General features: G+C 40.3%; 2 protein-coding genes and 1 long non-coding RNA gene across 7 annotated transcripts; all 3 read right to left on the bottom strand.

Moving 5' to 3' along the window:
- Positions 1-410: 410 nt before the first annotated feature.
- LOC113463759 lies at positions 411-11092 on the bottom strand. 3 transcript variants are annotated; one of them, XR_005514781.1, is made up of 8 exons: positions 10876-11092; positions 9713-10733; positions 7780-7845; positions 6152-6247; positions 3163-3249; positions 2784-3014; positions 1623-1841; positions 411-1537 (listed from the first exon to the last, which is right to left on the bottom strand). It is a non-coding gene; the product is annotated as an uncharacterized LOC113463759 (long non-coding RNA). The 3 variants fall into 3 exon arrangements; XR_005514780.1 differs by lacking the exon at positions 6152-6247; XR_005514782.1 differs by lacking the exons at positions 3163-3249; positions 6152-6247.
- Positions 11093-12596: 1504 nt separating this feature from the next.
- On the bottom strand, positions 12597-17490 carry LOC120113128. The gene is made up of 4 exons (XM_039133942.1): positions 17487-17490; positions 17279-17391; positions 14388-14438; positions 12597-13232 (listed from the first exon to the last, which is right to left on the bottom strand). The coding sequence occupies exons 1-4, from the start codon at positions 17488-17490 to the stop codon at positions 13098-13100; spliced, it is 303 nt and encodes a 100-aa protein (XP_038989870.1). The 3' UTR covers positions 12597-13097.
- On the bottom strand, positions 14445-22824 carry LOC103722317 (protein WHAT'S THIS FACTOR 9, mitochondrial). Of its 3 annotated transcripts, XR_003388579.2 has the most exons (3): positions 21163-22824; positions 15598-15663; positions 14445-14541 (listed from the first exon to the last, which is right to left on the bottom strand). XR_003388579.2 is itself a non-coding variant. In XM_017846470.3 (2 exons), the coding sequence occupies exon 1, from the start codon at positions 22465-22467 to the stop codon at positions 21166-21168; it is 1302 nt and encodes a 433-aa protein (XP_017701959.1). In that variant the 5' UTR covers positions 22468-22824; the 3' UTR covers positions 14445-14541; positions 21163-21165. The 3 variants fall into 3 exon arrangements, 2 of the variants coding, with proteins under 2 accessions (XP_017701959.1, XP_038989412.1); XM_017846470.3 differs by lacking the exon at positions 15598-15663; XM_039133484.1 differs by lacking the exons at positions 14445-14541; positions 15598-15663 and adding an exon at positions 17462-19020.
- Between the last annotated feature and the right edge of the window lie 75 nt (positions 22825-22899).

Raw genomic sequence — 22899 nt, 5'->3', positions numbered from 1 at the left:
CATCAGAGGCCATGCGCATTAATTGCTGACGGCGAAGCAAGGTATGGTCTCTGGCTGAACTACGGAAGCGCGTGACGTTAGTAGGTGAGTAGTGAGGTTAGGTTTCTGAAGGCTCCCGAAGGAGATCAGACCGAGGTCGAATGCTATGACGAGACATCTCGGAGTCCGGCATCTGGTCGGGCGCCGAGCCGAGCTAGTTGCTTTCAGGTTGGGCGCCTCCGATTCGGACGTCGTCTGGTCGGGCGCCCACAGGTCGGGCGCCCTCGGATCGGGTGCCTCCTGGTCAGGCGCCTCCTATTCGGGCGTCGTCTGGTCGGGCGCCCGCAGGTCGGGCGCCCTCGATTCGGGCGCCTCCTAGTCGGGCGCCCGCAAGTTGTTTTGGAATAACTTAGTTTTTTTCCCTAACAGGACCCATTATCATTCAACTTCATGGGAGGCTTTGAGCTAGTTATCTCTATAACTATTTTATTCTAGTGACCTAATAATTTTAGGGGATTTGATTTAATAAAAAGAAGAGAAGAGAAAAATTGATTAATCTTGATCCTCCCACTGACTTCATCAAGTCAGATTAAAAAAAAGAAACTAGATTCAGCCTGATTCTTGGGCACCTAAACCAGTCACATTGATTTTGCTTACAGGCATGGATCAACTCGAATCATTAAGTGATCTAATTAAAAATGATTGACTAAGTCAGCCAGGTAAGTAAGATCAGTGGAAGGAATATGCCATTAACTCGACAAAGACGAATCAGTACGAGTAGCTCCCAATTAAAAACCACCGGTCAAGACTGCCAAACTTACCTTAGACACCAACTGGTTAATCAATTTTGATTTTAATTATCCTAATAACTCAGGCTCAACCACTAAGCCTCAATCAAGTTCCATTTGGTCTAATCAAAAATATAAACTTGATCAAGTACAACTATTGTATTTGATTGAGTATCCTTGACCTAATCTAATTACTACTTAGTTAAATTTGATCAATTACTCCAATTAGTCCATCTTTGATTTTAACCCTATGTCTAACCCAGTTCACTAAAACTTGATTTGAGTTAACCCAAAAATTCCCAAGATTTATGCAATGTCAATTAGATTTCAATTCACAATTCTAAATCACTTAATTCTCAATTAAGTGTAGATTTATAAAAAATTTCAGATCATTACATAAGTTTTGAATCACATGTTAATTACAAATTTTTAGTTCTTAAAACTTATTTTCAAATCTGAATTTGTCAATTAAACATGCTAATTTCAGATTTAATTCATGTTTAAATCTTATTTAATTTATGTTCATACATCATATATACAAAACTAATATGAATTTAATCTAAACAATATACATCATATGCATCTGATTTTCAAATCTGATTTTAAACATTAAAAAACAATTCAGCAATATAAATAGAAGCAGAGAGGCTTGAAGAAATTTTGACTCACGATGGACTGCTTTGGGCTTTTCTTTGTCTTTGTTATTTTGACCCTCCTTTGTTCTGTTTACCTTTTTGCACAGGCTTAGCTAGTGATACTTTAAGATTTACCTGGGCAAAGAAAACACAAAGTGACCACTGAAATCAATCAAAAAGGGAGAATAATGTATTATCATTCAACAGATCAATACCGAACCTTTAAGCCACTCTCCATTATTTCCTCCTTATCAAATGACTCAATACATGAAACAGCAGCCTCTCGCATTGTGTAGTTAACAAAGGCAAATCTTCTCTTAGCTGATGGGATATTACGTGCAAGGATGATACGCTCAATCTCCCCAAATTTTTTGAAGGATTCCCTCACTTTGTCTTCATTCCAAGATAATGGTATGCCTTCAACATAAACCGATTTTACCTGAACAAAGGCGAGATATGTGGATCACCATATCAAAACAGTAAAAATTTGACAAGAAATTGTCAGTGACTAATCAAAGAGATCAGAAACATAAAAACAAAATTCTTCTGTGAGACTAATGGGTCATATCATGCCCATAAGATCCCAAAGTGAAAATGGATATCTGCTCCAAATTGCTAGAGAGTGAAAAGTAGAAGTTGGAAAGAGAAAAACAGTTATTGGTGAGAACATATTATGTGCATGCCTAAGGTAGACCACATCACTTTATACTATCAAACAATTGAACAAACTAATAAACAGTTGACTATCTGAACACTATTCAACATCCTAAGAATAATGCAAAGATGGAAGGAAAATTGTTACAAGTAGCCCATAATAATTGGACATAGAATTGGAAAGTTAACAAAAACCCAAAATGACTTCCACATTACAGTGTTTAAAGCTGTTAAGCATAATTTACAACAGAAATTTTAACATGCCTGCACCTTAGAGTGTGCATGTGTGATTGTGTGGCCATGGTTCTAAATCCCAAGTCATAAGACAAAAGTAAAAAAGTACAGCGCATTATAACACATAAAGCTCCATTCAGAGAAGAAAACGATAGTCTTCGTTGCTATATAAAGTATAAAACTTGTAAAAGACACATAAAAAACAAAAAATACAACAGATCTAATTACTTGCAATTTTTAAAACCATGTACCAAATTACACGAAAAAAGCCATTTTGTAAGCTCTAGGTGCAAAAACCATATAACAGATTTTGATGTTATGGAGTAGAGCACAATGAGTGATATGCACTTTAATCTGATGAGCAAATTAAAACTTCTAACACATCATAATTTATGGCCTAAAATTATCAAAGCCATCACAAGCGATGGGAAAATAGGGAGGGGTGTAGATGAAAGATAGAGAGAGAGAGGGAGAGGTGGAGAAAGGTGGGGACCTTCTGCATCTCCTCGGGATCATTCAATGGCTCAGCCCAAGCAACTTTAATATTCCGACCCTTTCCAAAAGCATCTTTCTTCTAAAGTATTTTGTATGCAATTTGTGCATCTCTGTTACTTTCAAGTTCAAGAAATGCAAATCCACGATTGGAATCTGCATTATTAGGATCAGCCATGACTGTGACAGTGTCGATCTTCTCAACTCCAATTTCCTATAACAGGTTGATGACCTGCTCATCAAATAACATGAAAGAAAATAACTCAGCCAGAGAACAGACCTTTGAGGATATGTCATTAAATAACAGCATATTCTAGCTTTTATTTGTATTATTGACAACCACAAAGAAATTGCTACATAAAAATGAGGAATATACTCACATCTTTTTTCTACTTTTTGTCAATGTTCCCTAGAAATATTGTATCATTCCCTTCAAGAGCTGCAGCTCCACAAAGCTTCCCACAAAGCTTTAATTGCATATCAAAATATCAGAATCGGAATGTCACCAAGATTCATGGCAATATGAAAAGTCCAGATTACTAAATCAAACACATCAAAATGATTCACCCAAGCAAAGTGGGTAGGGACCATAAAATACTAAATTTGATGATATAAAGCATCATTAATTTAAAACAATTAAACCACCTAACAGTATTAAAATAATTAAGCAATAATGATGAAGGTATTGCATGAAGCACAAATACTAGATGATGTTAAAAGTAATGAAAAGGGTAGAAGATATTAATCACCTTTAGAAGGATAAGCAATTATCAACAAAGTTATTAGGTTAATGAGAAAAGGCACTTCAGAAATGAGTCATGCGAACATAACTGTATATGGGATCATACAGTTGAACAAAGCAAATGTCAATCATTACACAAACCTATAGGTTGCATTAGACTACCCAAACAAGTGAGCATAATTATAACCTTGCAACCAATATATTAATTAGATGCTAGCAACCAAAATCTTTTACCAAGGATGACACAAAACATACTAGGACTCAATACCTATACCGATAGGTTACTAGTAATGGTACAAATTAGTATAGTAATATACTAAAGCATAGTATGACTATTAGTTCTGGCACAACAAGAGTGTTCATGAGCCGCACAGCCCGCCCGGTCCACTCAAGCCTGGAACATTTTGGATGGGCCTGAGCTTGAATTTTTAGCCCGACGAACCAAGTCATGCCTAAAATATGAGCCTGCCTATAAAATAGGTTGGGCTCGAGTTTAGATTAGCCACGCTAAATGCAGATCTTATAAAAATATAATACATATCACAAATGAATGCCTTAGCCCACCATTAGGTCATAGATTTAGGTGTTCGACATCAATTGAGGGCATCTCCTCACCAGGACAACGCCTCTGGCCATCAAGCATCGTCCAACGGCCTCTCGATTTCGTCAACGACCCCAACTACTGTACTTGAGGTTGTAGCAGTCCTAAACCCTAAACCCCAAACCCCAAAACCCAAACTCATAAACCACAAACCACAAACCCCCAAACCCCAACCCCCCAACCCCAAAAAACCCAAATCCTAAAACCCTAAAACAGTAAACCCCCTAAATCCTCTAAAAACCCAAACCCCAAACCCCAAAACCCCAAACCCAAACTCCAAACCTCAAACCCCAAACCGAAAACCCGAACCCCTGAACCCCCGAAACCCCCAAACCCTCAACCCCCCCCCCCCAACCCCAAACCCCAAACCCTAACCCCTAAACCCTAAACCCTAAAATCCTAAAACCCTAAACGTAAAACCTTAAAACCCTAAAACCCAAACCCTAAAACCCTAAAACCCTAAACCCCTAAAACCTAAACCCCTAAAACCCAAAAACTCAAAACCCCTAACCCCCAAACCCCAAACCCCAAAACCTTAAACCCCAAACCCTAACCCCAAAACCCCAAAACCCCTAAACCCCCAACCCCCAACCCCCAAACACCCAAAACCCCCAACTCGAACCCCAAAACTGTAACCCCGAAACCCCGAACCCCTAAACCCCAAAATCCAAAATCCCAAAACCCCAACCCCAAAACCCCAAACCCCAAAACCCCAAATCCCACAACCGAAACCCCGAACCCCGGAAATTCCGAAACCCCGAACCCCGAACCCCTAAACCCTAACCCAAAAAACCCCAAAACCCCAAACCCCAAACCCTAAACCCTAACCCCTACAACCCTAAAACCCTAAAAATCTAAACCCCAAACCCTAACACCCAAACCCCCAAACTCTAAACCCTAAACCCTAAAATCCTAAACCTCCTAAAACCCCTAAACCCCAAAAATCCCAAACCCCTAAACCCCAAACCCCTAAAATCCCAAATCCCAAACCCGAAATCCGAAACCCTAAACCCTAAAACCCAAAAACCCAAAAATCCTAAAACCCTAAACCCTAAACCAACTTTAGAAGTATCTAAGTGCCCAATTCTCATGTTACAGAATGTAACTCCTAAATTGCATATTATTGCAAACTCAAATATTCTATCTCCTATAATATTCCAATCACCAAATTCTTCCCCAGCAGGTATCTTCATTTCCTATACAATCTGCTCTTCCACGTTAAATCAAGTCCACGTTTATTAGTATTATTTCATCTCAATGCATTTTCTCATCCTAATGATACATGTTATTTCTTTTTCTGGCGAAATTTCTTCATATATTTCACATGTTGGTTTTTTCTTTTCATTCTGTAAAATTGCCTTTATGGTTAAGCTCTAGTGACATTATCCAAATTCTCTATCTATTTTTTTTATCTGTAAGTGATTCTTTTCTGATGCTATGCACCAAAACATACATAATGTAATATCTACATAACTGAAAAAAGGAGTGCTTTTTAAATGAGGGGCATGTTCCCAATCTGTTGGCAAAGAAGTATAGAACATGGCAATGAAAAATATTATGGTTTTTACTCCATTGTCATGCCACGCTAAAGTGAATGCTGACAACCTTGTTATTTAATAAAAAATGTTCCCTGTGAAACATCAAAAAGGTGTGAAATAAAACCATACTTGGAGTAGTACAGGTAAAAGATAACTGAAGCATAACAATGAAAAGCAGAAAACCCAAGTTAAATATTTCTGGAGGCACTCGACAGAAAAAAGAAAAAGGTATACCAAGTATAAAATTCTCCTTGTAGAAGCTGAATTATCATAAAGAAGTTTCTGGACAACATAAGGGTATGCAGATTGAAATGTCTTAAAATTTTGGTCTGCAGTCAGTGCCAATCTTGATGATGAAAACAACTACAAACAATCTTATAAACATAATAATTTGAGTGTGCATGCCATGCACATGTATTTATGTGATGCATGTGGTTGTCAACCATGTGTGAACTGTGCATGTCAACACTGGATTAGAATAAGCTAACCTTCTAGGGAAGCTAGAGAGCGCAAGACCAGTGTATATAATATGGTGGCATACAGAATTGATTCTTAAGTGCTATGGACCAAATTTTACCTAGAACCTGCAAAACATGGGTAACAGTTGCCCACCAGAACAGAAAAAGATCTTCTTTCAAACAGTTAAGTAAAACCTGTGTTGTGTAAACTGATATCTAAATCAAGAATGAAAATGATTATATAGGTTACAAATATCAGATGACTTATTATTGTTGCATAACAATCATTATATCAACATGCTGAAGTAACAGATCATCATTTGAAAATGAGTGGAGCAAAAAAAATAGAGCAATCAATCTCATGAGATCCTACAAGTGACAGAATACTATATAAATGAAGAAAGAATGCACAACAAAATTAATATATAAGAACAATATATAAATTTGTAAGTCATGATGTGAAGCTATTTTAAAGGGTGTTCGGAAAAAAGAAAAAAAAAAAAAACAAGTAATATCAACTCAGAATACCAATTTAACATCATGCCAAGAAGGTACAACCATTCATATAATTATCTCAAGTAAATGATGAATATAATACTCGTAGAAAGAAAAGGTTGCACGTGATTTTTGTGGATGTGGAAAGTAGTTATGATCGAAAAGCCAAATGAACTTATTGGGTGGGTAATCAGAAAAAGGCTATTGAATCTGTATATTGATGAAATATTTTCATGCGGGCAAAAGCAATGACAAGTATAAGAGCCGCTTGTGCATAGATGAGGATGTTTTCTATGGTAATAAGCCTTCACCGATGATTGGCTTCAAGCCCCAACTTTTTATTTATTGTTACAGCCTTACAGGTGCACTAATCTTTGAATTTTGATACCCCAAAAAACCAATTAGTGCATGCTATTTCTAGATGTTTGTTAAAGTACCAACAAATTTGACTTTTAAAAGAATAATTGGGTATGATGGTTAAAACCTAGTGTTACCAAAACATGCACATGAAATGAAATTCAAGGTATAAATTTTGGTTTTGGGCCATGTGTTGGTTGTTCCTCAAGCCAGAGTATTTCTGTTTCATTTCATGTAAAATAGGTTTCAATTAAAACAGATTAAAACTAAATTTTAATTCTAAAGGTAAAATTTCAAAAAAAAAAAAAAAAAAGCATGATGTTTGGTGAAAAGGAAACAGTATTAGATGGTAAGTGTAGAAGTAGCACACATGTTATGGTGGTGTCTTATATTTGGATGTTTGGTGCTGTAAAACTTTTCAAGGATGTTATCATCCTTATCACTCTAATATTCCAATACATGTTTGATCTGAACAAGCGAGCTATGCCATATATTCTTGCTTCTTTTAGCTTCCAGTGTTAACTAAAAGAACCTACAATAGTGTCATGCTGTTTTAGTCTAATTCATGATTCCAGCCCAGAATCTAATGTCCTCATAAATGCACTTTCAAAACCTTGATCGATATGGATAAAAGACCTTAGGTGACATTCCTTCCTAACATAACAATAATAATTCACATGACACCACATGAACCATAAAATAACACCGTGTCATGATGGTAGAAGAGAAGAAAAGGGTTGAAACTATTTTGTTACTAAGAAAATTTAAAACAACTTATACAAGTAACATATAGGTCAAATACTCACCCTACTAAATTTGATGTCAGGTATTCCATCATTGAAGACTACCTCATCCAAGGCCTCTTCCAAATCCTGACACATTATTTAAGCAAAGGCAAGAAAACACATTGAGCATATATTTTCATAAAAACTATAGAGGAATGGGAAAATAAAGTATAGTATGACGCAGATCATTTCCACAACTGTTTGTCTGCATTATTATCTGGAGTACGCTAGTGTGCCGATCTTCATGCTGAATTTAGCCTATATCATATTGTTTGTTCCTTCAAAAGTTGTCACACTTTGTACGGTACCTTATTGGAATTTAAATTTAATAATTTGCTTATTTTTCCAGAAGTCTTCCACAAGGTCTTCAGGAGTCCTCACCAAAAACCTTTTAACCATTATTACTACATAAAATTAAGACATCCTCAGATCATACAGTTAATGATCAGTAATCGAACTTCATAAGCAAGCTATAACCAATTTAACAGAGAAATTGTGTTTTATAAGAGCTGATGCCAACAAAGGCATTCCATCATCATCTTCCAAGCCTTTTTCCATCAACACCAGCTACAAATCACAGCAATAATTAAAGAACAATCTGTAAAAGATAATTTTGCCCAACTGGTTAGTTATGCACTGTATTGGTGATATAATCAGAAGAAATTAGAAAGCTCATTTGTATTTCTCTAGCTGCTAAGATTCCTATAAATGTGTGCAAGGAAAAAATAAGCCAATTTTAAGCTTTATGTCAACTTCTCTATCAAAACACACAGTGATCTCGGTGAATGCATGAAAAAGGGCAGACTTTGTATTCAGGTCTTTTATCTTGTCGCACTTCTCTTAGGGTTTTTTTTTTCTCCCTCTTAGATGTTTGCAGTTTAATATTATAGTTTCCCATTTAGGTCATTTCTTTTGTTCTTTAATTTGTCCCTCTTTTAACATACCACTTACTACATGTCACATGTAAGCACACACTACAACAAACTGGTCTTCTTTTAGCACCTTGCTAAGAAGTTCGGTTACAAAGATGAAAAAGAAAATTGGTAATGAATGGAGTACCATTTTTACAAGACGTTGATTGGTTTCAGGCCTCACAACATCCATCTCAGTCAAACCATAAACAAGCGCACCCCAGTCTCCATTTACTATGTGCATTATGGAAGCAAGCAAAGCAAGCTTATGTTTCTTCTCCATCCGACAAAGCAAACCAAAATCAAGAAACCTAAAAGGTTAGGTAAAAATTAACAATTCAGACTTCTTAAAGAAAGAGTTAAAACCCATAAACCCTAAGTCCCTAACCCCCAAAACCTTAAAACCCCCAAACCCCTAGACCCGCAGACCCCCAAACCTAGAAATCCAAAAACCCAAACACCAAACCCCTAAAATTCTAAAATCCTAAAATTCTAAAACCCTAAACCGTAAACTCTAAACCCTAAAACCCTAAAAGCCTAAACCCTAAACCCTAAAAACCTAAACCCTAAATCCTAAAAACCCAAACCTCAAGCCCTATGCTCCTGAAATCCTAAATGATAAACCCTTAAATTTTAAACCCTTAAAACCTAAACCTTAAACCCTAATTTCTTAACCCGTAATCCTAAACCATTAACCCTTAACCCTAAATCCTAAATCCTAAACCCTAAGCTCTAAACCCTTAAACCCTAAATCCTAAATCCCAAATTTCAAACCCCAAACCCTAAAACTCAACCCCCAATCCCCAAACTCCAAACCCTAAATCCTAAACCCCTAATACAAACCTAGAATCTTTTTTCATAAATAACTTGATAATCAAAATCAACGTTACAAGAGTGAAGAATTCCTAGCCCGCTCTAATCACTCTAACCTAAGCAAAGTTACCCGGAGCAATCATCACAGACGATCATCTTGCCCAAGAAATAAAGAAATAGAAATAAAAAGAAAGAAAAGAGACGAAAGGGAAGGAAAGAAGAGGGCGTACCCTGATAATCTCTACTGCTGCTGCTGGTTCTGAGGTTGCTGCTGCTGCTGTAGGTTTGGCGGCGGTGGGGGCCTCCTCCCAGGTCTCGGCGGGGCAAACACTGGGACCGTTCCACCAGGTAGCAGCGGTGGAGGCATCCTAGCCCTGGAGGATAGAGGAGCCGGCATCCCGGGCCTCTGCGGTGGTGGGGGGCCGCACATCATCTGAGAGGGTGGCAGGCCCATAGGGCGCTGCCCGATCTGGGGCGGGGGCATGAGGCCTGGCGGCGAACTGCGCGGGGGGGCATGGGAGGGCGGGCGGTCATGGGTGCAGGGAAGCCGAGCACCTGGTGGGGCGGATGACCTGCGGGTAAGAGACAGGCGGGGCAGATAGCTGCGGCAGAGAGGCCGGGAGATCTAGGGCTACATCATGCCGGGGGCAGGGTCACCGACATTTCGGATGGGACCGACGAGACCTGGAAGGCCTGGACGAGGGGAGCGGGGGGATGCCGTGGCCGGCGGCGAGGCCGATGCTAGGGCCTGAGAGAGCCGCGGAGGCGGCATGGGCCTTGGCGTGGGACTCGTCTGGGGGAATGGGGCCTCGATAGTCATGTAGACGACCTCCTCGCCGTGGAGGAGGATGAGGCCGATTGTGCCGCGTTCCTCGCGCTCCGGGGTTTTTTGGATGGATGAATATAAGGGGGCGTTTGGTATGGGGTGATAACCCCAGGATCAAGGGTGATCCGGATGAAGTGATAAAATCACCGTATTTGATTTCATCTTAGTAATCCTACGTGGCGGTGATATCGGATCACCCCACTTTTTAGATCACCGTCCAGTCCAGTGATTTTATACCCGTCCTTGAGGACGGGTTTCCAACATCACCGAAGCGCGGTGATCTGATGTTGACCAAACTATCCTTCACCGCAGCCGTCCCGCGGGCGCTGCTAGCCGGTCGCAGGCATCGTCGGCCTCGGCCCAGCTCCTCCCAAGCGATCTGACAGGGAGATCTCCCCCTTGCTTCGTGGGAAAAGAGGGGAGATCTGATGAATCGGGAAAGGAAAAGAAGAAAAAAAACAAGAAGAAAAAGGATAAGAGGAAAGAAGAAGAAAGAAGAGGAAGAAGAAAAGAAGAATAAAAAAAGAAGAAAAAGAAGAGAAGAAGGAGGAGGGAATGGCCACTTACCGGTGGATCCATGGCCGTAGCGCCGCCGATCCTCGGTCGGAGGCCCTTCCTGTGCTCCCCACGATGGGGTGGGCTCCCGCTAGCCTCCCTCCCGAGCTCGCCTTCCTTCCTTCGTGGAAGAAGAAAGGAGAAGAAAGAAAGGAGGAGAAGAAGTCGGAAGGAGTTCTGGAAAGAAGAAGGAGAAGAGAAGAAGAAATGGAAGAGAAGAGGAGAAACAAAAAGAAGAAAGAAGAGGAGAAGCTTCGGGAAGAAACAGGAAGAAGAGAAGAAAAGAAAAGGAAAGAAAAAGAAAAGGAAAGAAAAAGAAAAGAAAAGGAAGGAAAAAAAAAAGAAAAAAAGAAAGGAAGGAAAAAAAAAAAGAAAAGAAAAGAAAGGAAAAGAAAAAAGAAAAAAGAAAAGAAAGGAAAAAAAAATAAAATAATAAATAAATAAATAAATAAATAAAAATGAAAAATGATGAGCAAGTGGAGAGAAACTTGGCTTTAAAACGACTACAAATTTTTGGTAATTAGGCCGAGTCATGGTAGTCTTAATAGAATAAAAAGAACAATGTTGTAACAATTTAGCATATTGACTTATATTTTTAATTCATGAGAATTAAAAATACATAAAAAATCCATCTAAGGTATATCAGGGATATTTGTGGTATTATGTGGTCGGTGATCTTGGATCCCCGTACCATACCAAACAAGTTACTCATGGATATCCAGGGATTTTTAATCACTGGACCATAGCCTACCAAACACATTGATCTTAGATCACTAGGGATCAAATCACCCCAGTATTCGAATCACCAGGGATCTTAGATCACCGTGGTGATCCTGCTGGGGTTACCAAACGCCCCCTAAGAGACACAGAGGGCGGGTCGGACACAGGGATGGATGAAAATAAGAGACCCTTGTACCGAAAAAAAAAAGACTCGGCGCAGTGAGATCTGGTTCCAAAGGGTCGGTACTGCTTTATCACGTGCTCCTGCACACGTGCAAGGGTGAGATTTGAATTCAACGCAGAACAAGCAATAAAATATTATGAACATTTGATTTTGCATTTTATGGACTTGACACTACATACAGATGGATAAGATAACTTAAAGATATAATTTTTGTAAACATAATAATAAATTAGAAATAATTGTATAGTATGCATAATTAGATTTTTTTTTTTTTCAAAAGTTATAGGGTATGCATTAGAATTTAATATAAGTGAAGAAAATTAGAGATAAACTTTTAAGGATTAGTATCAAACACTAAATTCATATCCTAATTCATCGGAGATTTCTGCATTCTATTTCTCCATTCATAACCTAATTCACCGAGATTTCTCCACATAGCTTCTCTAATTGATCCAAGCTTAAGTTTAAAATTTTGCAAAAAAGTTTAATAGTGGAAATATTATAAAACTCAAATCTTCAGAGGAGAGAATTTTTCTTCTTATATGGTTTCTTCTTATATGCCGAAATAGTATATCCAAGAACTATCATAATTTCTTTGGATTGGTTCCCCATCCTTGACAAGGCGGCAAGGCAATTGGACAAAATCATTGCTGATACGATTAGGATTGTAAAAAATGCATTAGAATTATCTATTTCCTCCTTCTTTGTTCTATAGACACTAGACGCCTAATCATGATCCAGCAGGTATGATAACAACCAATACTGCCACCTGCCTCAACTTCAAAGCTTCGAATGCAAGTCCCACATGGGTTAACATGATGTCAGAGAGTAGATCAACAAATATCCTTTCAAATTATTCTGCCAGCCAAGCTTACATCTCCCTTACTTTAATCTTCCAATCATATTGGATAAAAAAATCAGCACCTTCTATCTATATTAGAGGGCTTGATCGTCTACCTATGGTTGTCCATATAGTTAAGGTGCACATAAAGAAATCCCATATTGAGAGTCGGATTTCCTCTATTTTTCCAATAGCTTACTACATGACAACAACATGCCTCGGTACAAATGATACAGAGGTAGAGTGCCCCTAAGCAGTAGACAAAAAACGATGCAGTGCAAGTTCTCTAGCTGTCACAAAGATTGTGAAGGAACTCCAATACAACCTGCGCATCAATATAGGATCTCCTCTTACATGGTGCAGCACCTTGTAATATATTGCTTTCACCTAGCGGTCACTTAGAACTTTCTGCAAGACATGTGTACAAGGTGCAGGTGGCAGGTCCATTTCCCTCTCTTGTCCTTTCACCACAATCACTTGATGATCATGCTAGCCTAGTGCTTCATTCCATCCAACAACCTTAATCATCCGGTGGCAGATTATATCAGCAGGAGCCCAATTGAGATGTTGACGGAAGAAGGTTGCATCTTTAGAAATCATAGCTCCAGTTAAGGATGTTGCATCCTGTTCAATGGAAGAAGCACCAGGTTAGTCTAAGCCTCCTCCAATACCTGATTAACAAATGCATTACACACAAGGTTGACAACATGCATGGCTACAGACAAGCGACCGGCAACCTCAGACTTCCAATTTCTAAAAATAGAAAGATCTAGGATGGCAAAGCTGGCAATAATTATATGCATCTTTTGCAAGAATGCCCGATGCCCTCTACCCCAGAGATAATTTGCCTACATGTGCTTCATTGTTATAATTCAAGCATTATTTGCCCTGCTATGAAGTTGTAGCGGCTACTGAACTACTAACTCATCAATTTTATCCTCACTTACATTCCGTAAATGATTATACATAATATAAAAGATACTGAAACTTTTCATGTTTGAGGATGTCAGTGCACTTCATCTGGACACTTGCATTTAAATTTTATCTATCTTTTATAGTTCTATCAAACATGTTACAACAAGTCAATTCATACTTCACAAAAACAGACTGCACATTTAGTTTAAGTAAATACCATGCTGTGGTCATTATTGTTTGCCCTTGTTAGAGCTCTTTCCCACGTTATTCCTTTCTTATTAGCATTTTCAGGCTTATGTGCAATATGCTTTGAAATATAATATAGGGGAAAAAAAACAAAACAACCACGTTGAGATAAAATCTGATAAATCTGATTTCAAAGCTTGCAAACTCCTGCAGCAGTGACTAACATAGATATGTGGTTATGCATAGGTTACAACCATAGTCGACGGAACCATTCCGAACCGGACGGTTCCGCTCATTCCGAGCCATATCGGTGGCTTACTGGTATGGTTCACACAGTAAAAACAGCACGCTAGAGCCAGAGAAAGAGAGAAAAGAGAGTGAGGGGGAGGAAGGGAGAAGGAGAGGCGGCGAATGCCGGCGGAGGGCCGCGGGGGGGCAGCGAAGGCTGAAACAAGGGAACCGACCGCAACCTTGGTTGTCGCGGCCTCCGCCGCCCCTTGCAGCCTTCCGCCGGCATCCGCCGCCTCTCCTTCTCCCTCCCTCCATCCCCCGCTCACTCTCTTTCTCTTTTTCTTCTCCGGCTCTGGCAACGTGCCCTTAGTACGGGCCGAGTTGTCCCGCCGGAGAACAAGTACGGTATCCGATACTGATTCCTCCGACCTTGGTCGCAACACATACCACAGTCATCAAAAATCTTCTCAGCACAACACCATCCTTTGATCGTACGAGCTGCAAGATTAGATTTGCAACTTCAAAGACCCCGTCTCGTACATTTTGATTGTATGCAAAGGATTTGCAGGTGACTAACATGTTATGCACATTTGTACCATTTCTGCATGCAACATATAGGATACAGGAAGTTCCTGGCTTGTAAGAATAAAATCAAGGTGAAACAAAAACAAGATATCTGATGTTATGATCAAGTGAAATCAATATAAGAAGTCTCTCAACTCTTTTCTCCAGAAATCAAGACAAGAAGTAACATAGAATCAAAATATTATATGTGAGATAGTCTTCAAAGTATCTATGTTCATATCTCAATATTTCTGTAAAAAATAACTTAATGCAACTTGTGTCCCTAAAATATTTTCACAGAAACTTTTCAGTTAAGAGGAAAAAAAATAAAAAAAATTCCCCCAACAATGGCAGAGTATCATGCTATCTTTTAATTTGGCTCTCTAGCATATAATTTTTCTGAGAGATGCAGTCCCATATATCCGATTTGTCTTTTTATATTTCTTCTAGAACTTCTCAAGTCCAGCGTTATCTTGGGGCGTTGCTACCCGGTAGCCCATCAAACTGCTTTACCTATGACAGTATGCTCTAGTTCCTATCAATGCAGACTTAGCGGCAGCACCTCTTTGGCCCATATTTTACCAAAAAAATTCTACATAAGTTTGGTACCAGGTTGACATCCGGCTGTTACAGCAATTGAACCTCAACACAGAACTTAAAGACAGGAATAGGCTTGTAAGTAAAGGATGAGGAGCTGACAATGATAGAGTATCCTATGCAAGTAAGCAAGGCAGTGACATATCTAGGAATAAGTACAAATTTTTGGAGTACGTAATTTTCTGCTTAAACTTGTTCAGGGCAGAACTCCAGAATGCTCGTATTTCTCTCATTTGGATACCAAAGCCACCATGTCCTCAACATATTTCATCCCTAAAAGTGAGCTGATTAAATGAATTGAATTGCGGTAGCACATTGTATTTTTCATTTCTGTGGTTGAAAATCTTCAGTGCTAAGTAATCTTTTGCTAAGGAAGCAGAAAAAACAGAAATTTTGTAGAAAGCTTATTGCTTTGTGCTAGCAAATTGTCATCAAACTAAGAGGAACAATCATGTATTCTTCCACGAGGTTTATTGAGAAAAATATCACAGCTTACCTCGTTGAACCTATTCTCAGCAAAAAAAAAATTCCACTAGAATTCCCTCCTTTTGATGAAGACAACCTACATGGGATGCATCGAAAATAGTAAGCCTACTGATTCTCTATTCAGAATATTTACCAACAGGACATGAAGGTACAGAATGAATCATTTTCAGTTGGAAGACTCGGTGAACTATGTCAACATAATATAAATAGTTGAACACTCATATCCCAATGCTCAGAGATCTAACCATTTCAGCAACCGGGAACCACATCCATATACAAACAGCATGAGGTTAAGATACATCTTTTGAGCTGCATAAAACAGAAAAGAAAATATGGCCAGCACTTTGAAACTTGCAAGCTAGCCCCCTACTAACTCTAGAATTTTCTATCCAGCTAATGCCATAATCTCAACCCATAGAATAACCCTTTTTTGTCACATTCTTTAAGCATCTAATATATGAGCAGTGTCAGTACAGGCAGCATGCCAAGTACTAGTTCCCCTAATGGTATAGTAAGATGTGCCCGGTACCAGTCAGTACCTAAAAAGTCTTGGTATAGATAATATTCAAAATCATTAGGTTTCTTGAAGGAATATAAATTCATCTAAAAAGAGGATAACAAAAGCCTTCATTACTTTCATCTCAACTATGTCTACATTCTACTTCATTTTGACATTATTCAACCTCTGACTTTTCCTCTTCAAGTAGATAGCTTTCAGTACATTCTTTCTTGATTCTTTTTTTATGCACGCACCCGTAAGTACTTTATGTCACAAAATAGCTAAATCATTAAGCTATGGGCTTAAAACCAGCATCAACTACCACTGACTAATGTATTTTTTGACAGAAAGGAAGGGAGATCCACCTGCACAACAACCACTAACCAATGTTATATAATAGGAGCCACATCCTGCTGCAACTTTAACGACCCATGCACTCCATATTCCAGAAGAGAGAGCATATTCTTTTAACAAACTTTACCAGCTTTAGAAGTATCTAAGTGCCCAATTCTTATCTTACAGAATGTAACTCCTAAATTGCATATTATTGCAAACTCAAATATTCTATCTCCTACAATATTCCAATCACCAAATTCTTCCCCAGCAGGTATCTTCATTTCCTATACAATCTGCTCTTCCACGTTAAATCAAGTCCATGTTTATTAGTCTTATTTCATCTCAATGCTTTCTTCTCATCCTAATACATGTTATTTCTTTTTCTGGTGAAATTTCTTCATATATTTCACATGTTTTTTTTCTTTTCATTCTGTAAAATTGCCTTTATGGCTAAGCTCTAGTGACATTATCCAAATTCTCTATCTATATTTATTATCTGTAAGTGATTCTTTTCTGATGCTATGCACCAAAACATACATAATGTAATATCTACATAACTGAAAAAAGGAGTGCTTTTTAAATGAGGGGCATGTTTCCAATTTGTTGGCAAAGAAGTATAGAACATAGCAATGAAAAATATTGTGGTTTTTACTCCATTGTCCAGCCACGCTAAAGTGAATGCTGACAACCTTGTTGTTTAGTAAAAAAAAATATTCTCTGTGAAACATCAAAAAGGTGCGAAATAAAACCATAATTGTAGTATAGGTAAAAGATAATTGAAGGATATTAATGAAAAGCAGAAAACCCAAGTTAAACATTTTTGGAGGCACTCGACAGAAAAAAGAAAAAGGTATACCAGGTATAAGATTCTCCTTGCAGAAGCTGAATTATCATAAAGAAGTTTCTGGACAACATAAGGGTATGCAGATTGAAATGTCTTAAAATTTTGGTCTGCAGCCGGTGCCAATCCTGATGATGAAAACAACTATAAACAATCTTATAAACATAATAATTTGAGTGTGCATGCCACGCACATGTATTTATGTGATGCATGTGGTTGTCACCCATGTGTGCACTGTGCATGTCAACACGGGAATAGAATAAGCTAACCTTCTAAGGAAGCTAGAGAGTGCAAGACCAGTGTATAATATGGTGGCATACAAAATTGATACTTAAGTGCTATGGACCAAATTTTACCTAGAACTTGCAAAACATGGCTAACAGTTGGACACCAGAACAGACAAAGATCTTTTTTCAAACAATTAAATAAAATCTGTGTTGTGTAAGCTGAAGTGACAGATCATCATATAAATGATTACGTAGGTTACAAATGATTATATAGATTACAAATATCAGATGACTTATTATTGTTGCACAACAATCATTATATCAACATGCTGAAGTAACAGATCATCATTTGAAAATGAGTGGAGCAAGAAAAATAGAGGAGACGTGGAATACAGAGCTATGGGCCTATCTCTTCGGAGAGCGACTGGCTGAGAGAGGGTTCTCTATCATGATTCCTTCCCATGGAAGCCCTAACATGAGTGTCTAAAGATCCTCTTGTAGTCTGAAGGTGAAAGTAAAGGACCTCTATGACCTGTATAGGGGAGACGCGCCTCGGAGGCTAGATGGGGCGTAGATTTGGAGGTTTAAAGTTTACCCCAGGGTTAGCCTTTTCATTTAGAAGATGGCTTGGGGTCGCCTTCCCACCAAGAGGGTATTGAAGGACCGAGAGATGACCATCCCTCCGACCTGCCCTTTTTGTGATGATGCGGTGGAGACTGTAGATCATATTCTTTTCCATTGTCAGAGGGTCCTTCATGTGTGGAGACTCACCAGCCAACCCACAGATTTCCTCCAGTCAGCTATGCCAGCCCTGACCTTCCTCAAGTCTCTGCAAGGCAGTATCAGCAATGTGTGGTCCAAACAATAGGGCATCAGGGCTTTTTATATTGCCTACCGCATCTGACTATTCAAGAATGCCTATATCTTTAAGTGCATTAGACAGTTGACCAGGCTTGTGTTGGAGAGAGCCATGATTCAGGCGGCTTAGGTTTTTCATCCTACCTCTGTTGGAGTGACGGCGACAGCTCAGGACACCTGGGACTCCAACTCTGCTTTTGCAGCGATCCAGTTTATCTTTACATGAGAATCCATACTTCTAAGTTTTCTCAAGGTCAATTTTGATGGTAGTGTGTCTGACGATGGTTGCAGAGGAGGGGCCGACTTTGTGATCCAAGGTCTGGACCTGAGCACGCATTATCTACGCTAGGTGGATCCTGAAGGCTGACAGCATAGCAACTAAGGGTGACTCGGCCATTATGGTCGGTTGGATCCAGGGCCCGGCAGGGGCGGCAGCCTTCCATCCGCTTTTGGTCGATATTTGGAGCAGCTTAAAAGAGTGCACTTCCTTTGTAGCCAGGCACACCTATCACGAGATGAATGGTGCTGCGGATTGAGTCGTCTCCTATGTGGCGGAGCACTTGAGAGTGGTTTTGTGGACCACTTTGTCGGCTCTCTTAATTGCGCTCCGTGACATTTTATTTTCTGATCTTCTTGGATGTATTCATACTAGGTTTGTATGATCCGTCCGTTCTATCAAAAAAAAATGATGCAATAAGCATAATATATTGAATATAGGTATAAGAGATAACAAGAACGCATCCGGCATGAGTTGCACTATAAGGCATGAAAAAATGTGGAGGAACACTGATTTTAAAAATAAATTAGACCTTGAATTTTACATCAAATGAGCAGAAATAAGGATGTGATCTAAAATAACAGTCTCTTCTACCAAGTTGGTATGCGTGATGTATGTTCTGCATCAGATATAACCTTCTGATATCAAGGATAGCATATAGTTACAGGATGCAAATCTCTTGCTTTATAGCATATGGTCCACAAGATACACACCTCTTTCTTTCATGCACTTTAACAGCCTCCAAAATTCAGAATAGTATTTGGCACATGAAGGGCTTGTCTTTTATCAAAGAGAAGGCATTTGATGGATGATTATGATACCAATTAACAATTTGTTTGGACTAAATTCAACAAATATACTTACCCCCAAGCTTGCAGACTTGAATTGGAAACAAGAAAAGTAAAACGGACATGATGCAAGTACACAACTACAAATGGAAAAGAAGAGGGTACCATTCATTAGCTAATGAACCTGACTCTTTCTTTCTGGAGTATAAAACATGTTTTACAAACAACATTGTTCTAGATTAAGAGCAGTACGGGAAATAAAGTAAGCCTATTTTTTTCATTCATCTTTTTTAACAAACTTGCCCATCCACTAATATCATTTTCAACATGAATAGCTAATCATAATGTGAAATGACAAATTCTTCTGTATGCAATGAAAGAATGATAGACAACTTAAGCAAATGCTTCTGTATGAGACATTCTTTGGTGACTATTTAAAAAGAAACCATATTGATGTATTTTTACATTTTAAAATTTAAGAAACGAATCACAATCTACCCAGTCCTGGGTCCGCTTGATTTAGTTGCCAAATCAAATCATATCGAGTTTGCTACCTTTCAAGAGTGAACTGCATTCGTTAGTTGTTCCACATACACAATAAATGGTTCACAAGAAACTTCCATATAATTTTTTCCTAAACCCTAAACCCTAACCCCTAAAACCCTAAAATCATAAAATCCTAAAAACCTAAAAATCTAAAATCCTAAAACCCTAAACCCTAAAACCTTCAAAGCCTGAACCCTGAACCCCTAAAACCCTAAAATCCTAAACCCTACACCCTAAACCCAAACAACCTTTATTTTTTTTGGCTAAGAAGGCCATAGCCTATGTAATTATATTAATTAATGCTGAAAAATAATAGCACTGATATCAGTGTTTACAAAAGTGATAAGGCTGAGGGAAATTATCAAGAATTAATCAGCAGACTGATTAGCCTGCCTAAACACATGCAAAACAGAGTAGATACCTAAAGATCTAAGCAACAAAATGGAATATCTAAGAAGACGATTATCAACAAGAGATAGGTCAGATCGGAGTCAATTGATAACTGTAAGAGAGTCTCGTTCCACAAAAAGATGATTGCAATTAAGTACATCCATTTTACAGAACATTGAATGCATCAGCACCATATAGTAGAGCCATAGTGAACAAGACTAAGTAGTCCCCATTAGTTAGAAAGAGAGTTGGTAAGCATGTTCTAGTACTGCTTTGAAAATAAATAATCACATAGGAATAAAATCTGACCCATCTCAACAAAAGCACAACTGTGCTACCAAATCTCTGCAACCATTCTTAAATGTTTTCTCTTTCGATCCATTATCTATTTCTTATTCAGGATACACTAACAACGACTAAAAGGATTCCAAAGAAGATCTATTGCAAATTGAGTTGTCACAGCTTTGTAGCGATAGGTGTTATTGCAAGTGCTTTGCTATATTAAGAGAAAAACTCCCTTTCTTTGCTTCAATAATCAATATTAAATGAATATCTATTGCAAATTGAGTTGCAAATTCAAACTTAGACAGCTTGAAACTTGGATGGCGACTGTATTCTCTCACTTGCTGAAACAGGGTGAAGAAGAGGTAAAAATCAAGTATGATGACATGGATAATTCAAAGAAAGCATCAGATCAGGCTGCTTATGGAATCATTCCCTAGAATGGTTTTGAAGTTAGGCTCCAACAGAAAGCAGGATGTATGACATGAAATGATACCCTGGCAAGTGAGCTGCTGTTCATGATTATCATACCTGTCAAACATTGAGAGTTTTTTTGACAATGGCAGCGGATGTATCGGAATCATCTTCTGAAAATGAATCAGAATCAAGATCACAGATTCCACTGGACTCTTCCACAGAAGCGTAACCACCAGAGTCATCATCCCTGTCTGCATCCATCGTGTGGGTATCACCAGTTCCGGGGCCTACCATCTCCATCTCCTTTTGGTGAGCCCTCCTTCCTCTCGCCGGCATCCCTGCCCTCATCATGGCCATGTATCTCTCTCTGATTTCAACAAGGGGATGCTTTATGAGAAGGTCTCGGCCACCGCCATAGGCTTCCCTGAGCACGACCGTCTGTGTCCCCAGCTTCTGCGACAGGTAGAAGATCCCGGGATGGCGCTCGAACACCTTGGTGAACTTCTGGGGCAGGCCCAGCGGCTTCCGCAGGTTGCTTACGTTCCTCCGCTCGGTCTTCTTCCCGAGGGTTAGGTGCAGAAGCTCGTGGAAGACTCCCACGATCCTCTTCTCGGAGACGTCAGTCCGGGGGTCGAGGCCCGAGGCATCGGAGTAGGGGCTGGTGTAGGGCAGCGTCTGCCACTCCTGCAGCCACGCCATGCCCTTCTTCTTCAGCCCATAGCCCCTCGTGAACCTCACCGGGAACGCCAGGCACTCGCCGTCCTCGCGTCGCTCCCTAGCGGCCCTCTGAAGCTCCGAGACGGCGAGGCGGCCGTCCCACGACGCGAGCTTCAGCCAGATGCGCTCGTCGCCGGGGGGGCGGACGAGATCGAAGAAGTGCGGGTAGCGGGGGACGAGAATCCGGTGATAGTCTGGCTGCAGGCCGATGTCCCACCTCAGCTGGTCTACGGTATGGAGGGGGAGGGCGCGGCCGGGGGTGAGCATGAGGAGCCGGCGGAGGCGGTCGACGAGGTCGATCTCGGCATGGCAGAGGACCTGGAGCTCCAGGCGGCGGAGGCGGAGGGCGTCGTCGGTAAGGGTGAAGCAGGAGACGGGCCTGCCGGGGCCAGGGGCGGAGGACTCACGGAAAAGGGCCGGGAAGCGGCGCAGGAAGGCGGTTACCTTAAGCCCATCAGCGAGGCCGAGCTGGCGGCGGCGCCTGGAGAGCTCGTAGGCGGGGACACATCCACGGGGGTCGGGGGAGATGCGCTCGAGCAGATGGAGCGCAGGGCGAAGGTGCCGCTCGCGGGCAACCACCGAGTCAAGGGTTCGGTCCTTCACCCACTTCAGCTTCACGTTTACCAGGGACGCTCGCTGCTCCACCACGAAAGGGAGGGGGTGGCGCCGCCGTTGCGAGCGCCGGATGATCCACCACACCATGTTTTCTCCGCTCTGCGAGAGTGTTGGGGCACGGACTTCTTACGGTTGGCGGCCGCCAAGAGGATCTCCTTCCGCCGCCACCAAGCGCGCTATCCTCTCTGGGGACCCGGCGGCACCAGATCAGTCGGGTCTCAGGAAAAGTCACAGGAGATCAGGTCGGTTAAGAGTCCGGCCCAGCTGGTTCGGCATGCGACGTGTTATCGCATGGATATAGATAGGGAAGATTTGGAACGCCCTGCCATGGTACACGACGACGCCTCATCTGCCTGTTTTTATCCATTGTTGCTCCACCCACCGTAATGGGCACGGAGGGTGTTGCCGCGGTAAATATACCACATCAGAGGGGCATCTTTGATTGGAGTCACGTGAGATGCTCGTGACAAAGCGCGTCGGTCTCGGTCCGTCGCTTAGACCCCTTTTCTTCGTTCCACG

Source organism: Phoenix dactylifera, chromosome 14 (assembly GCF_009389715.1).
Source record: "Phoenix dactylifera cultivar Barhee BC4 chromosome 14, palm_55x_up_171113_PBpolish2nd_filt_p, whole genome shotgun sequence".
NCBI classification, from domain to species: Eukaryota; Viridiplantae; Streptophyta; class Magnoliopsida; order Arecales; family Arecaceae; genus Phoenix; species Phoenix dactylifera.
This window is presented reverse-complemented; position numbering and strand designations above follow the sequence as displayed.